Below are 20,813 nucleotides of genomic sequence, written 5' to 3' on the forward strand. Positions count from 1 at the left end.
GGAGACAAGATGAGTTTGGCCTGTTTGCAGTATGCATTTTGAAGGGGGTGTGTCGTCTATGATCAGTCACWTCCCTTCATTCACTTCCGGAAGTTTACTCGAAAGATGAGTGAACCATTTCTTCACCTCGTTATAAKATCTTTGGTCTGACACCCAGAATGCATTGTATAATGTCAACAAACATTGCGCCACACATAGATGGCAAATAGCTTAGCATTAGCTCATCATAATCAGTGRAACCTTCAAAAAAGTATTTTACTCACYTCATYGGTGTCCATAGCAATTACAATCTATGCAATAATCGGAATTCATGATTTGTCACCAGTACTTGAAAATCTGAATTAAACTGTAAATACATTATGCTCCATACACAGTACCAGTCAAAAGTTTGGACAAACCTACTCATTCTAGGATTTTTCTTTATTTTTACTATTTTCTACATTGTAGAATAATAGTGAAGACATCAAAATTATGAAATAACACATATGGAAWAATGTAGTAACAAAAAATGTGTTAAACAAATCAAAATATATTTTATAAATGAGATTCTTCAAAGTAGCCACCCTTTGCCTTGATGACAGCTTTGCAAACTCTTGGCATTCTCTCAACCAGCTTCATCTGGAATGCTTTTCCAAAAGTCTTGAAGGATTTCCCACATATGCTGAGCACTTGTTGGCTACTTCACTCTACGGTCCAACTCATCCCAAACCATCTCAATTGGGTTGACGTTGGGTGATTGTGGAGGCCAGGTCATCTGATGCAGCACTCCATCACTCTCTTTCTTGGTCAAATACCCCTTACACAGCCAGCCTTGAAGTGTGTTGGGTCATTGTCCTATTGAAAAACAGATGATAGTCCCACTAAGCGCAAACCAGATGGGATGGTGTATCGCTGCAGAATGCTGTGGTAGCCATGCTGGTTAATTGTGCCTTGAATTTTAAATAAATCACTGACAGTGTCACCAGCAAAGCACCCCCACACCACCGCACCTCCTCCTCCTCCATGCTTGGGAACCACATGAAGAGATCATCCGTTCACCTACTCTGCGTCTCACAAAGACATGGCGGTTGGAACCAAAAATCTCAAAAGGACAGATTTCCACTGGTCTAATGTCCATTGCTCGTGTTTCTTGGTCCAAGCAAGTCTCTTCTTATAGGTGTCTTTTAGTTTCTTTGCAGCAATTCAATCATGAAGGCCTGATTCACGCTGTCTCCTCTGAGTAGTTGATCTTGAGATGTGTCTGTTACTTGAACTCTGGGAAGCATTTATTTTGGCATTTATCTGAGGCTGCTAACTCTAATGAATTTATCCTCTGCAGCAGAGGTAACTCTGGGTCCTCCTTTCCTGTGGTGGTCCTCATGAGAGCTAGTTTCATCATATCGCTTGATGGTTTTTGCAACTGCACTACAAGAAACTTTTAAAGTTTTTGAAATTCTCCAGATTGACTGACCTTCATGTCTTAAAGTAATGATGTCATTTCTCTTTGCTTATTTTAGCTGTTCTTGCCATAATATGGACTTGGTATTTTACCAAATAGGGCTATATTCTGTATACCACCCCTACCTTGTCACAACACAACTGATTGGCTCAAACGCATTAAGAAGGAAAGAAATTCCACAAATTAACTTTTCACAAGGCACACGTGTTAATTGAAATGCATTCCATGTGACTACCTCATACAACTACCTGTTCGCTGAGGGAGGCAAATGAGGTACAACACCTGTTCGGCCCCACGCCYCCCAGTTCTGGGTTTGGTGAAGAATTAAAGGAATTAATATGTGCCTCGGGTTTATCATCTGTGGAAGGCGGGGCTTCCGGTGAGACAAGGTGTTCATTGGCCTTGCAGGCATGATTCTAATGTCCTTCAGTAGAGGGCACTAGTGTGCAAACTCCCCATAGCTGTGTTGAACCTCATTTCCCTCCTTCGGGTTAAACAGTGCATAGGGCATTCACCTTACACACATACACACACGCACATGCAATGCACCCCGCCAGGTACTCCTGTTCCATTTCCCCCTGCACACACACACACACACACACACACACACACACTTCCGGCACTATACAGCCCCCTCGATAGAAGTCTGATATGTTCATTCCGAGGCCCTGGCCCTTCTCTTCTCTCTATAAACTCCAGTCTAATTTTTGCTACATTTTATCGGAGCCTTGACTTCCTTGACAGCCAGTCGGTGCATTGTCCCCTATCTAAACTGGGGGTAGAGCTAATTTTGTCTGTCTCTCTGTCTGTGTCTCACAGGGGCTGAGGAATGCCGGCAGAACCACGAGACGCTCATTTGCCCCCTCTGTAGAGCCAAGTGGAAGTCCGATGATTTTTACAGGTAATTTTAAAATGTACGCGGTCTAGGATCTAGGAACTCCTGGTCAAGACTCCTGGAGTGGGGGATGAATTCAGCAGCCTACCAGCTGGTATCTGGTATTGTTGTGTGAAAGGCGGGGAAAGCGGCTTCACTATATTTGTTTCTGGGAGGAAAGGAAACATCTGCCTCAGTCTGAGACGTCAGAACAGCTTTTCAGCTTTGCAAATCTCATGCGAGCTGAATGCGAGTTATGGTTAACTTAAAGTTAGCTAACTATTAAATGGTTTATAAGCTATTTATACTGTATGCTCACAAAGTGTTAATGATTTAAACTAGAGCATTTTGTGTGGAAATGCACTCAAACCTGTGATGTATTTATTGTAGGCTACGTCAATGGCGCACAGTAGCCTAGAGACAGGAAAGAGCCTTGAGTGTTTAGCGGTGAGATAAGCTATATTAGACTATGCCTGACATAGATAACAGTGTGTCATTAGCTACTACATTAGTATGTTAACGGTGCGCTAGGCTATAGTAGGCTAGGCCACACAGGGCTAACGMTGTGCCATAGCCATTACATTAGCATGTTAGCAGAGCGTGAGTCTAGGCTATATCATGTTAGCCCACACAGGGCTTAGTGAACAGTGTGCCATTTCCATTCAAGTTTTAATGTCACGTGRATAAGTACAGTGAAATACCTTTCTTGGAAGCTCTAAACCCTACAATAAAATAATCAATAACAATATAATACTAAAAATAACATAAGGTAGAACAAAAACGCATGAGAAATAAAAATATGAAATAAGAACACGAAAAAGTAAGTAAGTTTAGGGTCTGTCAGTTSCAGTACCATGTTTACAATGTGCAGGGATACTGGAGTGATAGAGGTAGATACATTATGTAGAGGGGTAAGATGACTAGGCATCAGGATATACGATAACCAGAGTAGCAGCAGCATATATCAAATCAAATTTATTTATATAGCCCTTCGTTCATCAGCTAATATCTCGAAGTGCTGTACAGAAACCCAGCCTAAAACCCCCAACAGCAAGCAATGCAGGTGTAGAAGCACGGTGGCTAGGAAAAACTCCCTAGAAAGGCCAAAAKCTAGGAAGAAACCTAGAGAGGAACCAGGCTATGAGGGGTGGCCAGTCCTCTTCTGGCTGTYCCMGGTGGAGATTATAACAGAACATGGCCAAGATGTTCAAATGTTCATAAATGACCAGCATGGTCAAATAATATTAATCACAGTAGTTATCGAGGGTGTAGCAAGTCAGCACCTCAGGAGTAAATGTCAGTTGGCTTTTCATAGCCGATCATTAAGAGTATCTCTACRGCTCCTGCGGTCTCTAGAGAGTTGAAAACAGCAGGTCTGGGACAGGTAGCAAGTCTGATTGTGTGTGAGTTGGTGTGTTTGTGTGTGTGTAGAGTCGGTATAAATGTATGTGTGTGTGTGAGCAAATTACGAAGTGATTGTTTGTGTGTGTGTTGGAGCATCAGTGTACGTGAGTGTAGGGCCCTGTGAGTGTGCATAGAGATGGGGCAAACAGTCAACTCAGTCTGTGTAGCTATTTGTTAGCTATTTGGTGGTCTTATGGCTTGGGGATAGAAGCTGTTCGGGAGCATGTTGGTGTTAGACTTGATGCACCGGTACAGCTTGCTGTGCAGAAGCAGAGAGAACAGTCTATGGCCTGGGTGGCTGGAGTCTTTTAATGATTTTCCAGGCTTTCCTTTCACACTGCCTGATTTAGAGGTCCTGAATAGCAGCAAGCTATTCAGCCCAGATGTACTGGGCTGACGCACCACCCTCTGTAGCGCCCCACCCTCTGTAGCGCCATGCGATCGAGGGTGGTGCTATTGRCATATCAAGCGGTGATGCAGCCAGTCAAGATGCTCTCCGTGGTACAGCTGTAGAATATTTTGAGGATTTGAGGGCCCATGCCAAACCTTTTCAACCACCTGAAGGGGAAGAGGTGCTGTCGCGCCTTCTTAACGACTGAGCTCTCGACCCACTCCATGGGGTGGAGYGGTTGCAGTGGAGCGGGTTGAGAGCTTAGTCATTTCTTGTAGTGCACAATCAGCTCCTTGGTCTTACTGACGTTGAGGGAAAGGTTGTTGTTCCTGCACCATACTGCCAGTCCACTGACCTCCTCCCTGCAGGCTGTCTCATCGTCGCCGGTGATCAGGCCTACCACCGTCGTGTCGTCAGCAAACTAGATGATGGTGTTGGAGTCGTGCCTGGCCACGCAGTCATGGGTGAACAGGGAGTACAGAAGGGGACTATAGGGGTCTACAGACAAAACGCTAACAGTGCTGACGCTAACAGTGTTGCAATGTCGTTTTCCATCACAAAAGGGGGGGGGCTCGTTGTTATACACTTCGTCATTTGACACAGTTTTTTTCTACCTGGAAATTGAGACCCGACACATCATTCCTTGCGACGACTGAAGGACAGTACTAAGTGAGTTTTGCAACGGAAGTCCTGCCCCTGTGTCTACATCACATATTTTCCAGTATCATTTCTGGTATAAACTCAGAATCAATGGACATTCTTCTACTTTGCTTCTACGACTCTCAAGCTTCCTTTTTTGTGCTTTTTATTTAGAGATMTTCTAAGCGTAATGATGTCTGTCCAGTTTTGAGGAGCGTCTGTGCGAGCTGGTGAGACAATAAGAGAACCTGTACAACCCTTTCGATGGGGTTGTATTTGGACAAGAATGCAAAAGACGACAGCTGGAGGGAGATATCACGAAATTTGAACACCAATACTGATGTCAAAGAAACATTGAAAAAGATTCGGGGACCAGTATGTTCACAATCTGAAAAGGGTGAAGGAGATGAGGAGTGGGGCTGCCACTGGTGTGTGTGTCCCACCGTTTGTCAGACAACAGGATTGGCTCGGTGTTCATGTGAAACATCGTCAGYCAGACACCAATATGCCAGATACGGTATGTACTCGTCATACATCCAAGTCTATTTGTACAGTGTGTGTGTTTGGGATCTTATGTTTAGCAGACCCAGTTAGAACATGTAAAATCAGTTATTTTCTGGATGGGAGAAATTGTGAGTGGGAAATATTGAATACACAGTGCCTGTGTTGTCATCATAATGATTAACAGGGCTCGTTCAAACATCTGGAAACAGACAGTGTGTTGTGTGTATGTTAATTAGATTGAGATGTTTATGAAATCAGTTATTTTGGGTAAACATTTTAACTCAAAGGAGCCAATGGAGATGTTTTAAGATTGCTTGCATRGTATTCTAATGTATTTACCATCTGCTTGTATTGTATTATAATGTATTCACCATCTGCTTGTAGGTGTTGGAGGGTGGTGGTGTTTTGGACAGTCCAGAGATGGAGCTGAGCCCTGAGGGCCAATCTACAGGTGGTTCATCGCCCCTTGATTCATCATCTCCCCGACCTGGTTCATCACCTCTCAGGCCCCTCTCCCCAACACCCAGGCCCTTCTCACCAACACCCATCCCACCGTCCAGGCGCACCCGRGCTCTCTGCCCTGCAACTCCATCAACCTCKAACCTATKTCCCCGATCAAGCTCCAATGGCTGAAAAAGGAAGASAGCTGAGGATCCTTCGGACACTGACATTATMCAGCAGGTGGATGACTTAAAGAAACGGCAGCAGGAGTTACAGAAACAGCAAAGGCRGTCTACGACATCATGGTACCATGGATGGTGTCTATTCCTGCTGATCAACATCTACCGTTTGTCTCACCCCGTTTTTATTGATTTAACCTTTATTTGACTAGGCAAGTCTGTTAAGAACACATTCTTATTTACAATGACAGCCTACACCAGCCAAACCCGGWTGATGCTGGGCCAATTGTGCGCCGCCCTATGGGACTCCCAATCACGGTCGGTTGTGATACAGCCTGGATTCGAACCAGGGTGTCTAGTGACGCCTCTAACACTGAGATGCAGTGCCTTAGACCGCTGCGCCACTCGGGAGCTCAAAAACTGTTGCTCTGTGCTTTGTTTCCTTATTCATACTTTAGGGTAGTGGGTCATTTTTTTTGTGATGTTTTTTTATACTTCCTCATTCACATGTTGCTGGTGTTTACTTTTGTGTTTTTTCTCTTATTTCATCACACTTTTTACATTTCCTCTTGTGATGGTAAATAAATATCTAAAAGGTCTGCAAATATATTTGTCTAGTTATTTTTTACTTGTGGCAGAAAATGTTACTGTTTTGAATCAGTCACTCAGTAAACTTTGTACATGAGCTGCCTAGATGAGGTTAATGTATTGGGTGTCTGCTCTTAGTGTCTACAGCTGGACACTCACCCACGTACCAAAGCACGGAGGTCTCCATTGAAAGGACACCACACATGACCATGTACAACCTTGTTATGTCGATGAGGTTAATGTCTCGAAGGTCTAGCCTTGTTGTCTACAGCTGGACAGCCATTCTCACCCATTTACCATAGCAGAAAAGTCCTCGTTGAACGGCCACGACACATAACACAAGGTTAGGTAAATGTCTAGCCTCCCAAAAAGTGACTGTCATTATGGTGCTCTTTATTGTGATTTGTAAAGTGTGAAGAAGAAAAACAGGAAAACCAAGTGTGTAACTCACCACATGGCATAATCAACCAGAAGAAGAGAACGTCCAGTATCAGTCAAACGTTTGGACACACTGACTCATTCAAGGGCATGTTTGCTTTTGTGGCTAAAGAGTAGTGTCGTAAAGCYTAGAACACCAGACTAGCCTGACCTGTACAGTGCGTTCGGAAAGTATTCAGACCCCTTGACTTTTTCCACATTTTGTTACGTTTACAGCCCTATTCTAAAATTGATTAAATCTTTTTTRTCTCATCAATCTACAGACAATACCCCCTTAATGACAAAGCGAAAACACATTTTTTAGCAAAGTTATAAAAAATAAAAAGCTCAAATATCACATTTACATAAGTATTCAGACCCTTTGTGCTTGTACTTTTAAAAGTCCACCTTTCCAGAAACAAGTCTCTCACCGTTGCCGCTTGTTATAGACCCAATTCATCCCCCCGCTCTGCCCTGGACACCGTATGTGAATTGATCGCCTCCCATCTATCTTCAGAGTTCGTACTCTTAGGTGACTTAAACTGGGACATGCATAACACCCTGCTGTTTTACAATCTAAGTTAGATGCCCTCAATCTCACACAAATTATCAAGGAACCTACCAGGTACAACCCTAAATCCGTAAACATGGGCACCCTCTTAGATATCATCCTGACCAATTTGCCCTCTAAATACACCTCTGCTGTCTTCAACCAGGATCTCAGCGATCACTGCCTCATTGCCTGCGTGCGTAATTGGTCCACGGTCAAACGACCACCCCTCATCACTGTCAAACGCTCCCTAAAACACTTCAGGGAGCAGGCCTTTCTAATCGACCTGGTTTCCTGGAAGGATATTGACCTCATCCCGTCATTAGAGGATGCCTGGTTGCTCTTCAAAAGTGCTTTCCTCTCCATCTTAAAAAAGCATGCCCCTTCCAAAAAATGTAGAACTAAGAACAGATATAGCCCTTGGTTCATCCCAGACTTGACTGCCATTGACCAGCACAAAAACATCCTGTGGCGTTCTGCATTAGCATCGAATAGCCCCTGCAATATGAAACTTTTCAGGGAAGTCAGGAACCAATATACTCAGTCAGTTAGGAAAGCTAAGGCTAGCTTTTTCAAACAGAAATTTGATTCCTGTACCACTAATTCCAAAAGGTTTTGGGACACTGTAAAGTCCAAGGAGAATAAGAGCACCTCCTCCCAGCTGCCCACTGCACTGAGGATAGGAAACACTGTCACCACCGATAAATCTACGATAATCGATTATTTCAATAAGCATTTTTCCACGGCTGGCCATGCTTTCCACCTGGCTACCCCTACCCCTACATCTCAGCATCCCCTGCAGCAACTTGCTTCCAACTGCTTTTAAATMCTAGTAAAACTAAGTGCATGCTCTTCAACTGATTGCTGCCCGCACCCTCTCGCCCGACTAACATCACTACTCTGGACGGTTCTGACCTAGAATATGTGGACAACTACAAATACCTAGGTGTCTGGTTAGACTGTAAACTGTCCTTCCAGACTCAAGCTTCTCCAAGCTTCTCCAATATTAAATTAAATATAGAATCGGCTTCCTATTTCGCAACAAAGCCTCCTTCACTCATGCCGCCAAACATACCCTTGTGAAATTGACTATCCTACCAATCCTTGATTTCGGCAATGTCATTTACAAAATAGACTACATCCAGTTTGCTGAGTAGAGTGTTGGAGGCTATCACAGTGCCATCCGTTTTGTCACCAAAGCCCCATATACTACCCACCACTGCGACCTGTATGCTCTCGTTGGCTGGCCCTCACTACTTATCCGTCGCCAAACCCACTGACTCCAGGTCATCAAAAAGTATTTGCTAGGTAAAGCCCCGCCTTATCTCAGCTCACTGGTCACCATAGCAACACCCACCCGTAGCACGCGCTCCAGCAGGTATATCGCACTAGTCATCCCCAAAGCCAACTCCTTCCTTTGGCCGCCTTTCCTTCCAGTTCTCTGCTGCCAATGACTGGAACGAATTACAAACAGCTCTGAAGCTGGAGTCTTACATCTCCCTCACTAACTTTAAGCATCAGCTGTCAGAGCAGCTTACCGATCACTGTACCTGTACACAGCCAATCTGTAAATAGCACACCCAACTACCTCATCCCCATATTACTTACCCTCTTGTTCTTTTGCACCCCAGTATCTCTACTTGCACATCTATCCCTCATGTTTTAATGCTAAATTGTAATTATTTTGTCTCTATGGCCTATTTATTGCCTACCTCCCTACTCTTCTACATTTGCACACACTGTACATATATTTTTCGATTTCTTTTCTTTTGTGTTATTGACTGTACGTTTGTTTATGTGTAACTCTGTGTTGTTGTTTTTGTCGCACTGCTTTGCTTTATCTTAGCCAGGTCGCAGTTGTAAATGAGAACTTGTTCTCAACTGGCCTACCTGGTTAAATAAAAGTGAAATAAATAAAAATGAAGTCCTGATTCACGCACTCTCCTCTGAACAGTTGATGTTGAGATGTGTCTGTTACTTGAACTCTGAAGCATTTATTTGGYGTGCACTTTCTGAGGCTGGTAACTCGAATTAACTTATCCTCTGCAGGAGATGTAACTCTGGGTCTTCCTTTCCTGTGGCGGTCCTCATGAGAGACAGTTACATCATGCTCTTCGTTGTTTTTGCGACTGCACTTGAAGAAACGTTAAAAGTTCCTGAAATGTTCCCGGATTGACTGACCTTCATGTCTTGATGGACTGTTGTCTCTCTATGCTTATTTTATTTTTGCATTTTTTTATTGAACCATTATTTCACCAGTGGGCTGGCCCGTCAGGAAGTCCAGGACCCAGTTGCACAAGGTGGGGTTCAGACCCAGGGCACCCCCGAGCTTAATGATGACCTTGGAGGGTACTATGGTGTTAAACAGTACTTGTCAGTTGAAGAAAATTAGAGCGGATACATTTCACAAAGTAGCAAAGTTGTGTCCGAGCAAAACGGTGGCCATCCAGTAACATCTAATAAAAGCCAACAACTGAGCCCAGGGTAGGAATTCAGGAATCAGGCCCCAAATTAGACCCCCCCACACCACTATTAGAGACCTCTTAATTCTCAACCCTTACAGCCAAGGGATAAAAGGCACAAATCAAATCAAAGTTTATTTGTCATGTGCGCCGAATACAACAGATATTGTTCACCTTACAGTGAAATGCTTACTTACCCATAGTGCAAAAAAGGTATTAGGTGAACAATAGGTAGGTAAAGAAATAAAAACAACAGTAAAAAGACAGGCTATATACAGTAGCGAGGCTATAAAAGTAGCGAGGCTACATACAGACACCGGTTAGTCAGGCTGATTGAGGTAGTATGTACATGTCGATATGGTTAAAGTGACTATGCATATATGATGAACAGAGAGTAGCAGTAGCGTAAAAGAGGGGTTGGCGGGTGGTGGGTGGGACACAATGCAGATAGCCCGGTTAGCCAATGTGCGGGAGCACTGGTTGGTCGGGCCAATTGAGGAAGTATGTACATGAGTGTATAGTTATAGTGACTATGCATATATGATAAACAGAGAGTAGCAGCAGTGTAAAAAGAGGGGTTGCGGTGGGGGGCTCACAGTGCAAATAGTCCGGGTAGCCATTTGATTACCTGTTCAGGAGTCTTATGGCTTGGGGGTAAAAACTGTTGAGAAGCCTTTTTGTCCTAGACTTGGCACTCCGATACCGCTTGCCATGCGGTAGTAGAGAGAACAGTCTATGACTGGGGTGGCTGGGGTCTTTGACAATTTTTAGGGCCTTCCTCTGACACCGCCTGGTGTAGAGGTCCTGGATGGCAGGCAGCTTAGCCCCAGTGATGTACTGGGCCGTACYCACTACCCTTTGTAGTGCCATGCGGTCAGACGCAGAGCAATTGCCACCTAAACCACCACTCCTGGGATATGTAGCCAGCCACTGTAAAACATTATATACAGTTGAAGTCGGGAGTTTACATACACCTTAGCAAAACTCATTTAAAGTCAGTTTTTCACAATTCCTGACATTTAATCCTAGTAAAAATTCCCTGTCTTTGGTCAGTTAGGATCACCACTTTGTTTTAAGAATGTGAAATGTCAGAATAATACTAGAGAGAATTATTTATTTCAGCTTTCATCACATTCCCAGTGGGTCAGAAGTTTACATACACTCAATTAGTATTTGGTAGCGTTGCCTTTAAATTGTTTAACTTGGGTCAAATGTTTTGGGTAGCCTTCCACAACCTTTCCACAATAAGTTGGGTGAATTTTGGCCCATTCCTCCTGACAGAGCTGGTGTAACTGAGTCAGGTTTGTAGGCCTTCTTGATCGCACACACTTTTTCAGATCTGCCCACACATTTTCTATAGGATTGAGGTCAGGGCTTTGTGATGGCCACTCCAATACCTTGACTTTGTTGTCCTTAAGCCATTTTGCCACACCTCTGGAAGTATGCTTGGGGTCATTGTCCATTTGGAAGACCCATTTGCGACCAAGCTTTAACTTCCTGACTYATGTCTTGAGATGTTGCTTCAATATATCCACATAATTTTCCTACCTCATGATGCCATCTATTTTGTGAAGTGCACCAGTCCCTCCTGCAGTAAAGCACCCCCACAACATGATGCTACCACCCCCATGCTTCAAGGATGGGATGGTGTTCTTTGGCTTGCAAGTCTCCCCCTTTTTCCTCCTAATATAATGATGGTCATTATGGCTAAACAGTTCTATTTTTGTTTCATCAGACCAGAGGACATTTCTCCAAAAAGTGCAATCTTTGTCCCCATGTGCAGTTGCAAACCGTAGTCTGGCTTTTTTATTGCGGTTTTGGAGTAGTGGCTTCTTCCTTGCTGAGCGGCCTTTCAGCTTATGTCGATATAGGACTTGTTTTACTGTGGATATAGATACTTTTGTACCTGTTTTCTCCAGCATCTTCACATGGTTTATTGCTGTTGTTCAGGGATTGATTTGCACATTTCGTACCAAAGTACGTTCATCTCTAAGAGACAGAACGCGTCTCTTTCCTGAGCGGCATGACGGCTGCGTGGTCCCATGGTGTTTATAATTGCATACTATTGTTTGTACAGGTACGTGGTACCTTCAGGCATTTGGAAATTGCTCCCAAGGATGAACCAGACTTGTGGAGGTCTACAATACATCCACAGGTACACCTCCAATTGACTCAAATGATGTCAATTAGCCTATCAGAAGCTTCTCAAGCCATGACATCATTTTCTGGGATTTTCCAAGCTGTTTAAAGGCACAGTCAACTTAGTGTATGTAAACTTCTGACCACTGGAATTGTGATACAGTGAATTATAAGTGAAATAATCTGTCTGTAAACAATTGTTGGAAAAAGTACTTGTGTCATGCACAAAGTAGTTGTCCTAATGGACTTGCCAAAGCAATAGTTTGTTAACAAGAAATATATAATATTGCATACCACTGAATGAGCTCATGCCGTACCATAAGTACATGCATGTATGCTAAATACACTAGCCTCAATCATATCTTTGAACTTTAAGTACCACAGGGTAAGGTAGAATGCTCAGCAGGGCTTACCCAGGGCCTATGCTGGTGCCCTGGCTCTCTGTGTGTGAGTGTGTGTGTGTTTATGCATGTTTATGCGCGAGTGTGCGTGTGCGTTTGTGTGTGCGCTCGTAGGTTTGTCGTGAACTGGATCCTCTCCACGGCTCGGTTAGATGAGCTAGACAGCCAGACACCAGCCCCTGTTTTGTGCGTCTGCCTGGGAATGAAATGATAGAAGCCCATTTCTTGTTGTTTTTCCCCCCCAAGACATGAATACAATCAGAAAGGGTCTGTGTTACCCCCTCCGCTTCCTCCCTGCACTGAAACTGTAACCACTTGTTTTTGGCTGAAAAATGTCGAACCGCAATTATGATAATGATCTGCAGTGTCACATGACCCTTGTGCCAATCCAACAGGTAGGACAGAGTTTCGAAAGAAGGGATTAGGATTTTTTCACCAGTTTGGTGCCTGCTGTCTTCAGAAAAGGGAATTTTACCCGCCCTCTCCTTTGACTAAATTCCCCCCATGTCATCCTGTTGGGAGAACTATATTCCTGGCCATGCCTGTATCAGCATATTCTTGACCAAGGCTATTTGTAATATCAGTTGCTCAAAACATGAAAATGCTAATACTCAAATGTACAATTCAAACCTTGACTCTACTGCCACCATTTTAAAAAGTCCCCCAAAAGTTGCTAAAACCTCACTGACTGACTTTGGCATCTTTCTCGGCAGCCATGACCCCTCCTCTGTCTCTATTGAGAACGCTGCAGCGGTGGGTCATCCCCAGGCGTCATCATCGTCCCACAGCGAGGGGGACTCCAGAGGCTGGTCATCGTCCCAGGATGGGGACTTCACCCTGCCCCAATTCGGGGTCCAGCAGGTCCCCCTGACCTACAGAGAACTGGCCGAGCCCTGGATCAAGGTGAGAGGGGTGGAAAGATAGATGTGGGGTCGAATAATGTGGACCAGACCTGGATCAAACACATATGTACAATACTTTCAAATACTTGATTTACCTTTTCGAGCTTGCATTTTGTGACTATTCCATTCCATTTTGGAATTGTTCCATTGCACTAGGCAAACAAAAACAAATGTCTTCATCCCTTTGCATACCAAGACGGTTTACATGTAGTGGATGTCTGTATCAGATCAGTGCCATATTCCGTTCATAGTCATAATTGTGTGTGTGTCCTCCTCTCCAGGTGTTTGGCATGGAGTTGGTGGGCTGCCTGTTCTCCAGGAACTGGAACATCCGGGAGATGGCCCTGCGGCGGCTGTTGCACGACGTCAGTGGCGCGCTCCTCCTGGCCAATGGCGAGCACTCCTGCCCGGGGGCCGGGCTGGGGGCCGGGGCGGGCTGTACAGAGGTGTCAGGTGATGTGGTGTTGGAGTCATGCTGCAGCGTCCTCTCCATGGTGTGTGCCGACCCTGTCTACAAGGTCTACGTGGCCGCACTGGTGAGACTCTTTAATATTACTGTACCCCCACAGATCCTATGAAATTAAGAATCAAGTTTTACCTTGTAATTCTATAACTGTAGCATACTCCAGCTGTCAGGGAAAGCATTTTGGACCCCATCCAGAAACAACCCCTAGCCCAGCGATTCCCAAAAGTTTATCTTTATTAGGATGCCATGATGACAGCTAATCTTGGGATTGGGACCCCATGTATTAAATGATAGTTTGATTTTCTAACTGATCAAAGGAAAGAATTGGATATGTCTAAGAAATATGGTTGTAGATCCATCTAGTGGCTGTTTTTGGACTGGGCCTTTTGATATTCATACGTGTTCCTGATAAGTGAGAGGCCCATATATAAAAGATATCTTCACTTGATTAGTTGATTAGCGCTACCTGATCTCTGCGTTCACCCTTTGGCCCTTCTCCCTCCCACCCAATATTGATGAAAGTTATCTCTTGAATTGTGCTGAAGTTCACTTCAACCACAAGGTAGTCTGGTTAGCTCTAAAGTCCACTGAACATCCAYGAAGTCTCAACAGAYTCAAACCAGCAGGGATTCTCCAGGGACAGACTGAGCGAGAAAAACAGGTCTCTCTCGCTATTTATTTACTTGTTCTCTTTGAATAATAGTTTATTTAAAAAAAAAATATGTATTTGTCATTTAGCAGACACTCTTACCTAGAGGGACTTACTGTAGTGAGTGCATACGTTTTTCTTACTTTTTTTACTGGTCCCTTGTGGGAATCGAGCCCTCAACCTGGRGRTGCWAYCGCTATGCTCRACCAACCTAGACACACGGGATCCTAGTTCTTGGTGCGTGTTTTAAAAAATGCAGGCCCTCTGGACAATTGACATTTCCCCGCAGCACTTTGCTTCAGCAGAGCAGCAGTTATGGAAAACAAAAAAAGTTCTGTCCTCTTGGGGGATTTCCAGTGTGTTTAGTAGCAGACAGACTTTGGTGTTTACTGTATTCTTCTATCAAGACCAAGAAGGGGATGGTGGTGATGGCGGGTGGACAAAGAATACCACGGGCACCACCAGATTTGGAGTGGGCCAGATCGACTTAAATTGTCGCTTTGAAAAGGCTCTATTTTGTTTGAGGTTGAAGAGCGCACTCGCATCGCGGGGCAAAGTCGTTAGCTACGTGTGCACTACCTGGGACCTTGTAGCAAGTGAAAACGCCAGAGCCACCATTTCAAGAACTTAGAGAAGTTGGGGCTCTTATTTTCTTACCTTTTCATACCATGTGATGTGGCCCTCCCTATTGGAAGTAAACACGTGTTTATTGATATGATGTGTCTCCTAAGAGTGGAGTAGACTGGGGAGCATGGAGTAATGGGGGTTGAGAGGGAGTGGAGTAGACTGGGGAGCATGGAGTAAATGGGGGTTGAGAGGGAGAGATAGTGTGCATTGTGTGTGTGAGCATGAAAGAGCGAGTGGGACAAAGTAGTTAGAGGGAGGGAAGCATGAGGGGGATGAATGAGTAACCTTGCCTGCCTGGCAGAGGGAGAGTGAGAAAGAACTTTGAATCTGTCTCTGGGCAGCGTTCCAGTGCAACGCTCTATCAGTCACCAGTTCCCACGCCTCTTCTCTCTCTCTGGGAGTCAGGCTGGGGCGGAGCACCACCAAGCCTCTACCTCCTGCCAAGGCCAKAGAGGCCTCTCAAATGGCCTTGAGGTCAGGCCCAGGCAGCCATATTGTCCCAGGAATAGACAGGGTCGTAACTCGGCGGGGTCAAACCACCACCGAACCACAGTGTTATGGTAGGGCGCTCCAAGAGGTCTTGTGTTTCTCATTGACTCTACTAAATGCCCAGAGATTTGTTTTCTCTCTGTCTCGTATTTTCCAATAACTTCCACTTTGTAGGCCTATACTTTTTTCGCTTGATATGTAGAATTCTCAACTCATACTTGACAGTACGTTCTCAGRCATTAGTTTGACCAGCCCATCGAATATTTTGTGATGAAGCTTCTCTCTACACATCACCATATCTCCTTTTTAACTTTCCACACACTGGACACACAGTAACAATATTGGTCCTTTATGTTTGAGTTGTAAATGTGAACCCTGGTCTCTTGTCCCCTTTCTGTAGAAAACCTTGCGGGCCATGCTGGTGTACACGCCCTGCCACTCGGTGTCTGAGCGCACGCGGCTGCAGCAGCTGCTCCAGCCCGTGGTGGAGACTATCCTTGTCAAATGTGCCGACGCCAACAGGTAAAGTCCGTCTCAAACTAACGAGTGGGATAGATATGCGAGCCTGTCAGTTGTTCACTGCAACTAGCTAGTAGCTAGTGCCCTCTGGTGGGTAATATAAAACATGACATGCACTTGTTAGAACTCCCCACACTGATCATACTGTAAGATGTACTGTATATCAGGGGTATTCAAATATGAGGCAGGAGGTCCAGAGCACTGCTTCTTTTCTGTTCTACCTTATAATTAATTGCACCCACCGGGTGTCCCAGCTCTAAATCAATCCTTGATTAGAGGGGACGAATGAAAATCAGCAGTGGAACTGGCTTTGAGGTCCAGATTAGAATTTGTCTGATATACATCTTCAWGAACTGACTCAAACATGACCACCTTTTCTTGTGATATCATACTGTATTCATTAGGTTGATAGTACATGAATTAACAGATTACATTCCCCATGTCTCATTTCATTGTCTCAATTGCACAATGTATAGTCTTGATTAACCCAGAACTACAATCTCGCTGGTCAGATATGTTTACGTAGTCTGTTCACGAGAGATTACAAACTGTAAAAAAAAAAAAGAAGTATGATTTCAAAATTAATGAAAAGCATTAGCAGTCTAGCATGGACATAAATACATTTTGAGTGTTGTTTCTCTTTGTTATGTCCAGTCGTACCAGCCAGCTGTCAGTGTCAACACTACTGGAGCTGTGTAAAGCCCAGGTGGGAGAGCTGGCCGTGGGCAGAGAGATCCTCAAAGCAGGTAAGAACTACAAATCCCATATTTCCCCGCTGGGAGTTCAGCGGAAATAGCACTATCTCTCCCCATATCACTCAAATTGATGTACAGTGGCTTGCGAAAGTATTCAACCCCCTTGGCATTTTTCCTATTTTGTTGCCTTACAACCTGGAATTAAAATTGATTTTTGGGGGTTTGTATCATTTGATTTACACAACATGCCTACCACTTTGAAGATGCAAAATATTTTTTGCAGTGAAACAAACAAGAAATAAGACAAAAAAACTGAACTTGAGCGTGCATAACTATTCACCCCCCCAAAGTCAATACTTTGTAAAGCCACCTTTGGCAGCAATTACAGATGCAAGTCTCTTGGTATGTCTCTATAACCTTGGCACATCTAGCCACTGGGATTTTTGCCCATTCTTCAAGGCAAAACTGCTCCAGCTCCTTCAAGTTGGATGGGTTCCGCTGGTGCACAGCAATCTTTAAGTCATACCACAGATTCTCAATTGGATTGAGGTATGGGCTTTGACTGGGCCATTCCAAGACATTTAAATGTATTCCCTTAAACCATTTGAGTGTGGCTTTAGCAGTATGCTTAGGGTCATTGTCCTGCTGCAAGGTGAACCTCCARCCCAGTCTCAAATCTGTGGAAGACTGAAACAGGTTTCAGAATTTCCCTGTTTTTAGTGCCATCCATCATTCCTTCAATTCTGACCAGTTTCCCAGTCCCTGCCGATGAAAAACATCCCCACAGCATGATTCTGCCACCACCATGCTTCACTGTGGGGATGGTATTCTCGGGGTGGTGAGTGGTGTTGGGTTTGTGCAAGAAATAGCGTTTTCCTTGATGGGCAAAAAGCTCAATTTTAGTCTCATCTGACCAGAGGACCTTCTTCCATATGTTTGGGGAATCTCCCACATGCCTTTTGGTGAACACKAAACGTGTTTGCTTATTATTTTCTTTGAGAAATGGRTTTTTTCTGGCCACTCTTCCGTAAAGCCCAGCTGTGTGGWGTGTACGGCMTAAAGTGGTCCTATGGACAGWTACTCAAATCTCCGCTGTGGAGCTTTGCAGCTCCTTCAGGGTTATCTCTGGTCTCTTTGTTGCCTCTCTGATTAATGCCCTCCTTGCCTGGACCGTGAGTTTGGGTCAGCGGCCCTCTCTTGGCAAGTTTGTGGTGACATATTCTTTACATTTTTTTATAATGGATTTAAATGTGCTCTGTGGGATGATCAAAGTTTRGTATATTTTTTTATAACCCAACCCTGATCTGTACTTCTCCACAACTTTGTCCCTGACCTGTTTGGAGAGCTCCTTGGTCTTCATGTCGCTCGCTTGGTGGTGCCCCTTGCTTAGTGGTGTTGCAGACTCTGGAGCCTTTCAGAACAGGTGTATATATACTGAGATCATGTGACAGATATGTGACACTTAGATTGCACACAGGTGAACTTTATTTAACTAATTATGTGATTTCTGAAGGTAATTGGTTACACAAGATCTTATTTAGGGGCTTCATAGCAAAGGGGGTGAATACATATGCACGCACCACTTTTCCATTGCAWTTTTTTTTTAATTTTTTGAAAMAAATAATTTACAGGTTGTTAATYCAACAAAATAGGAAAAACGCCAAGGGGATGAATACTTTTGCAAGGCACTGTACGTGACTGTAACTCATGTCTTAACAACAGTTTACAAATTWAAAAAAGATCCAACTGACTACTCATTGTAAATGTCTCTACCTTTCTCCCAGGTTCCATCGGTATTGGCGGGGTCGACTATGTCCTGAACTGCATCCTGGGGCCCCAGACGGAGGCCAATAACTGGCAGGCCCTGCTGGGCCGCCTTTGTCTGATTGACAGGCTCCTGCTAGAGTTCCCCGCCGAGTTCTACCCCCACATAGTTTCCGGAGGGGACTGCCACCAGTCTCAGACCCTGGGGGAGAGGTCCGTGATTTCATAGTCATATCATATAGCCTTGAGCGCACAGCCATGAGTTGGTGACCTTGTCCTTGTATAGCTTTGTTGTTCTTGTCTCAATGGGTGACATGTCTGGTGAGTATGCAGGCCATGGAGGAACTGGGACATTTTTATCTTCCAGGAATTGTTTACAAATCGTTGCAACATGGGGCCGTGCACAGGGCTGTGGCGGTCATGACATTTTGTCAGACGGTTCTTGCCATGCAAAAGACTGCTGGTCTCACAGTAATTAACTTAAACAGGTTTACCATCTCCAGGCTTCTAGCCATACAAGCCGCTGTTGCGCGCCTTTGGAACATCTACATAAAAAAAAGGCTAATAAATCAATTTAATATACACCATCACAACAAATCCATTATTTATTTCAGTCAGWTCTAAAGAAACATCATGATATGAAAATAATGTATTTTCAAAGAAGAGAATATGTGTTGTCCTACTGTAGACCTAACTATGCTCCACYCCATAGGCTGCAGGCTTGTTCATTTAGATGACAAGATATGCTTCCCATGCCATTATTTWATTTTTTCTGATTTTATAGTAAGATGAATATAGTTGAACTRAGCTGAATAAAATAGGAAGGACATTTTTCCCATTACAGATTGACTGCGCGCATATGAAGTTGCTATATATTGCTATTGGTGATCATTTGAAACAAGTCCTATGTGCTAGATTTAGAATTATTTGGCAACTTTAGTTGTGAATGATACAAAACCTTAGAATGTCTTGGAAATCAAAACACATATGGGCTGCATGGTGTGACTATAGGCTACTGATGATTTGAGAAAGTAGCAAAAACAGCTTGCTCTGTTCCTTGTCTCAGGCTGCACAGCTACTTTCTCATCGACTCTCGCTGTCGATAGGCAATACTCTCCCAAACTCTATGCCATGGTCTCTCTCCAACCTTGTTCCTGCAGCTACCCAGTGCTTAGTTTGGGAAACCAAGTGTTATCTGTTCAGGGAACATCAATGTTTTCGCAACGAAATGTGATAATACAGTTCGCACTCAACAGCGATTACTCAAATTTTGGAGTATAGGCTAGACCAATTAAGTACCAAAACATCTTAAATAAGTTTTATGTTTTTCTGCCATACATACAGTTGAAGTCGGAAGTTTACATACACTTAGGTTGGAGTCATTAAAACTTGTTTTTCAACCACTCCACACATTTCTTGTTAACCAACTATAGTTTTGGCAAGTCGGTTAGGACATCTACTTTGTGCATGACACAAGTCATTTTTCCAACAATTGTTTACAGACAGACTATTTCACTTATAATTCACTGTATCACAATTCAAGTGGGTCAGAAGTTTACATACACTAAGTTGACTGTGCATTTAAACAGCTTGGAAAATTTCAGAAAATTATGTCATGGCTTTAGAAGCCTCTGATAGGCTAATTGACATCATTTGAGTCAATTGGAGGTACCTGTGGATGTATTTCAAGGCCTACCTTCAAACACAGTGCCTCTTTGCTTGACATCATGGGAAAATCAAAAGAAATCAGCCAAGACCTCAGAAAAGAAATTGTAGACCTCCACAAGTCTGGTTCATCCTTGGGAGCAAATTCCGAACGCCTGAATGTACCACGTTCATCTGTACAAACAATAGTACGCAAGTATAAACACCATGAGACCACGCAGCCGTCATACCGCTCAGGAAGGAGACGTGTTCTTTCTCCTAGAGATGAACGTACTTTGGTGCGAAAGGTGCAAATCAATCCCAGAACAACAGCAAAGGCACACTTGTGAAGATGCTGAAGGAAACAGGTACAAACGTATCTATATCCACAGTAAAACAAGTCCTATATCAACATAACCTGAAAGGCCACTCAGCAAGGAAGAAGCCACTGCTCCAAAACCGCCATGTTTAATGTTAGGAGGATAAGGGGGGGGGCTTCAAGCCGAAGAACACCATCCCAACCGTGAAGCACGGGGTGGCAGCATCATGTTGTGGGGGTGCTTTGCTGCAGGAGGGACTGGTACACTTCACAAAATAGATGGCATCATGAGGTAGGAAAATCATGTGGGTA

The 20,813-nt window shown here is 44.0% G+C and overlaps 1 protein-coding gene across 2 annotated transcripts in view; it reads left to right on the plus strand.

Moving 5' to 3' along the window:
- Positions 1–20,813, plus strand: part of LOC111963818 (mitogen-activated protein kinase kinase kinase 1) — a 118,750-nt gene that overhangs the window by 67,732 nt on the left and 30,205 nt on the right. For both annotated transcript variants that reach the window (XM_023987359.2, XM_023987360.2), the window contains exons 8-13: positions 2,258–2,339; positions 13,141–13,330; positions 13,611–13,865; positions 15,961–16,082; positions 16,734–16,825; positions 18,559–18,751. In XM_023987359.2, the coding sequence (XP_023843127.1) occupies positions 2,258–2,339; positions 13,141–13,330; positions 13,611–13,865; positions 15,961–16,082; positions 16,734–16,825; positions 18,559–18,751 (934 nt within the window). The remainder of the gene's footprint in view (positions 1–2,257; positions 2,340–13,140; positions 13,331–13,610; positions 13,866–15,960; positions 16,083–16,733; positions 16,826–18,558; positions 18,752–20,813) is intronic.

Source organism: Salvelinus sp. IW2-2015, linkage group LG5 (assembly GCF_002910315.2).
Source record: "Salvelinus sp. IW2-2015 linkage group LG5, ASM291031v2, whole genome shotgun sequence".
NCBI lineage: Eukaryota > Metazoa > Chordata > Actinopteri > Salmoniformes > Salmonidae > Salvelinus > Salvelinus sp. IW2-2015.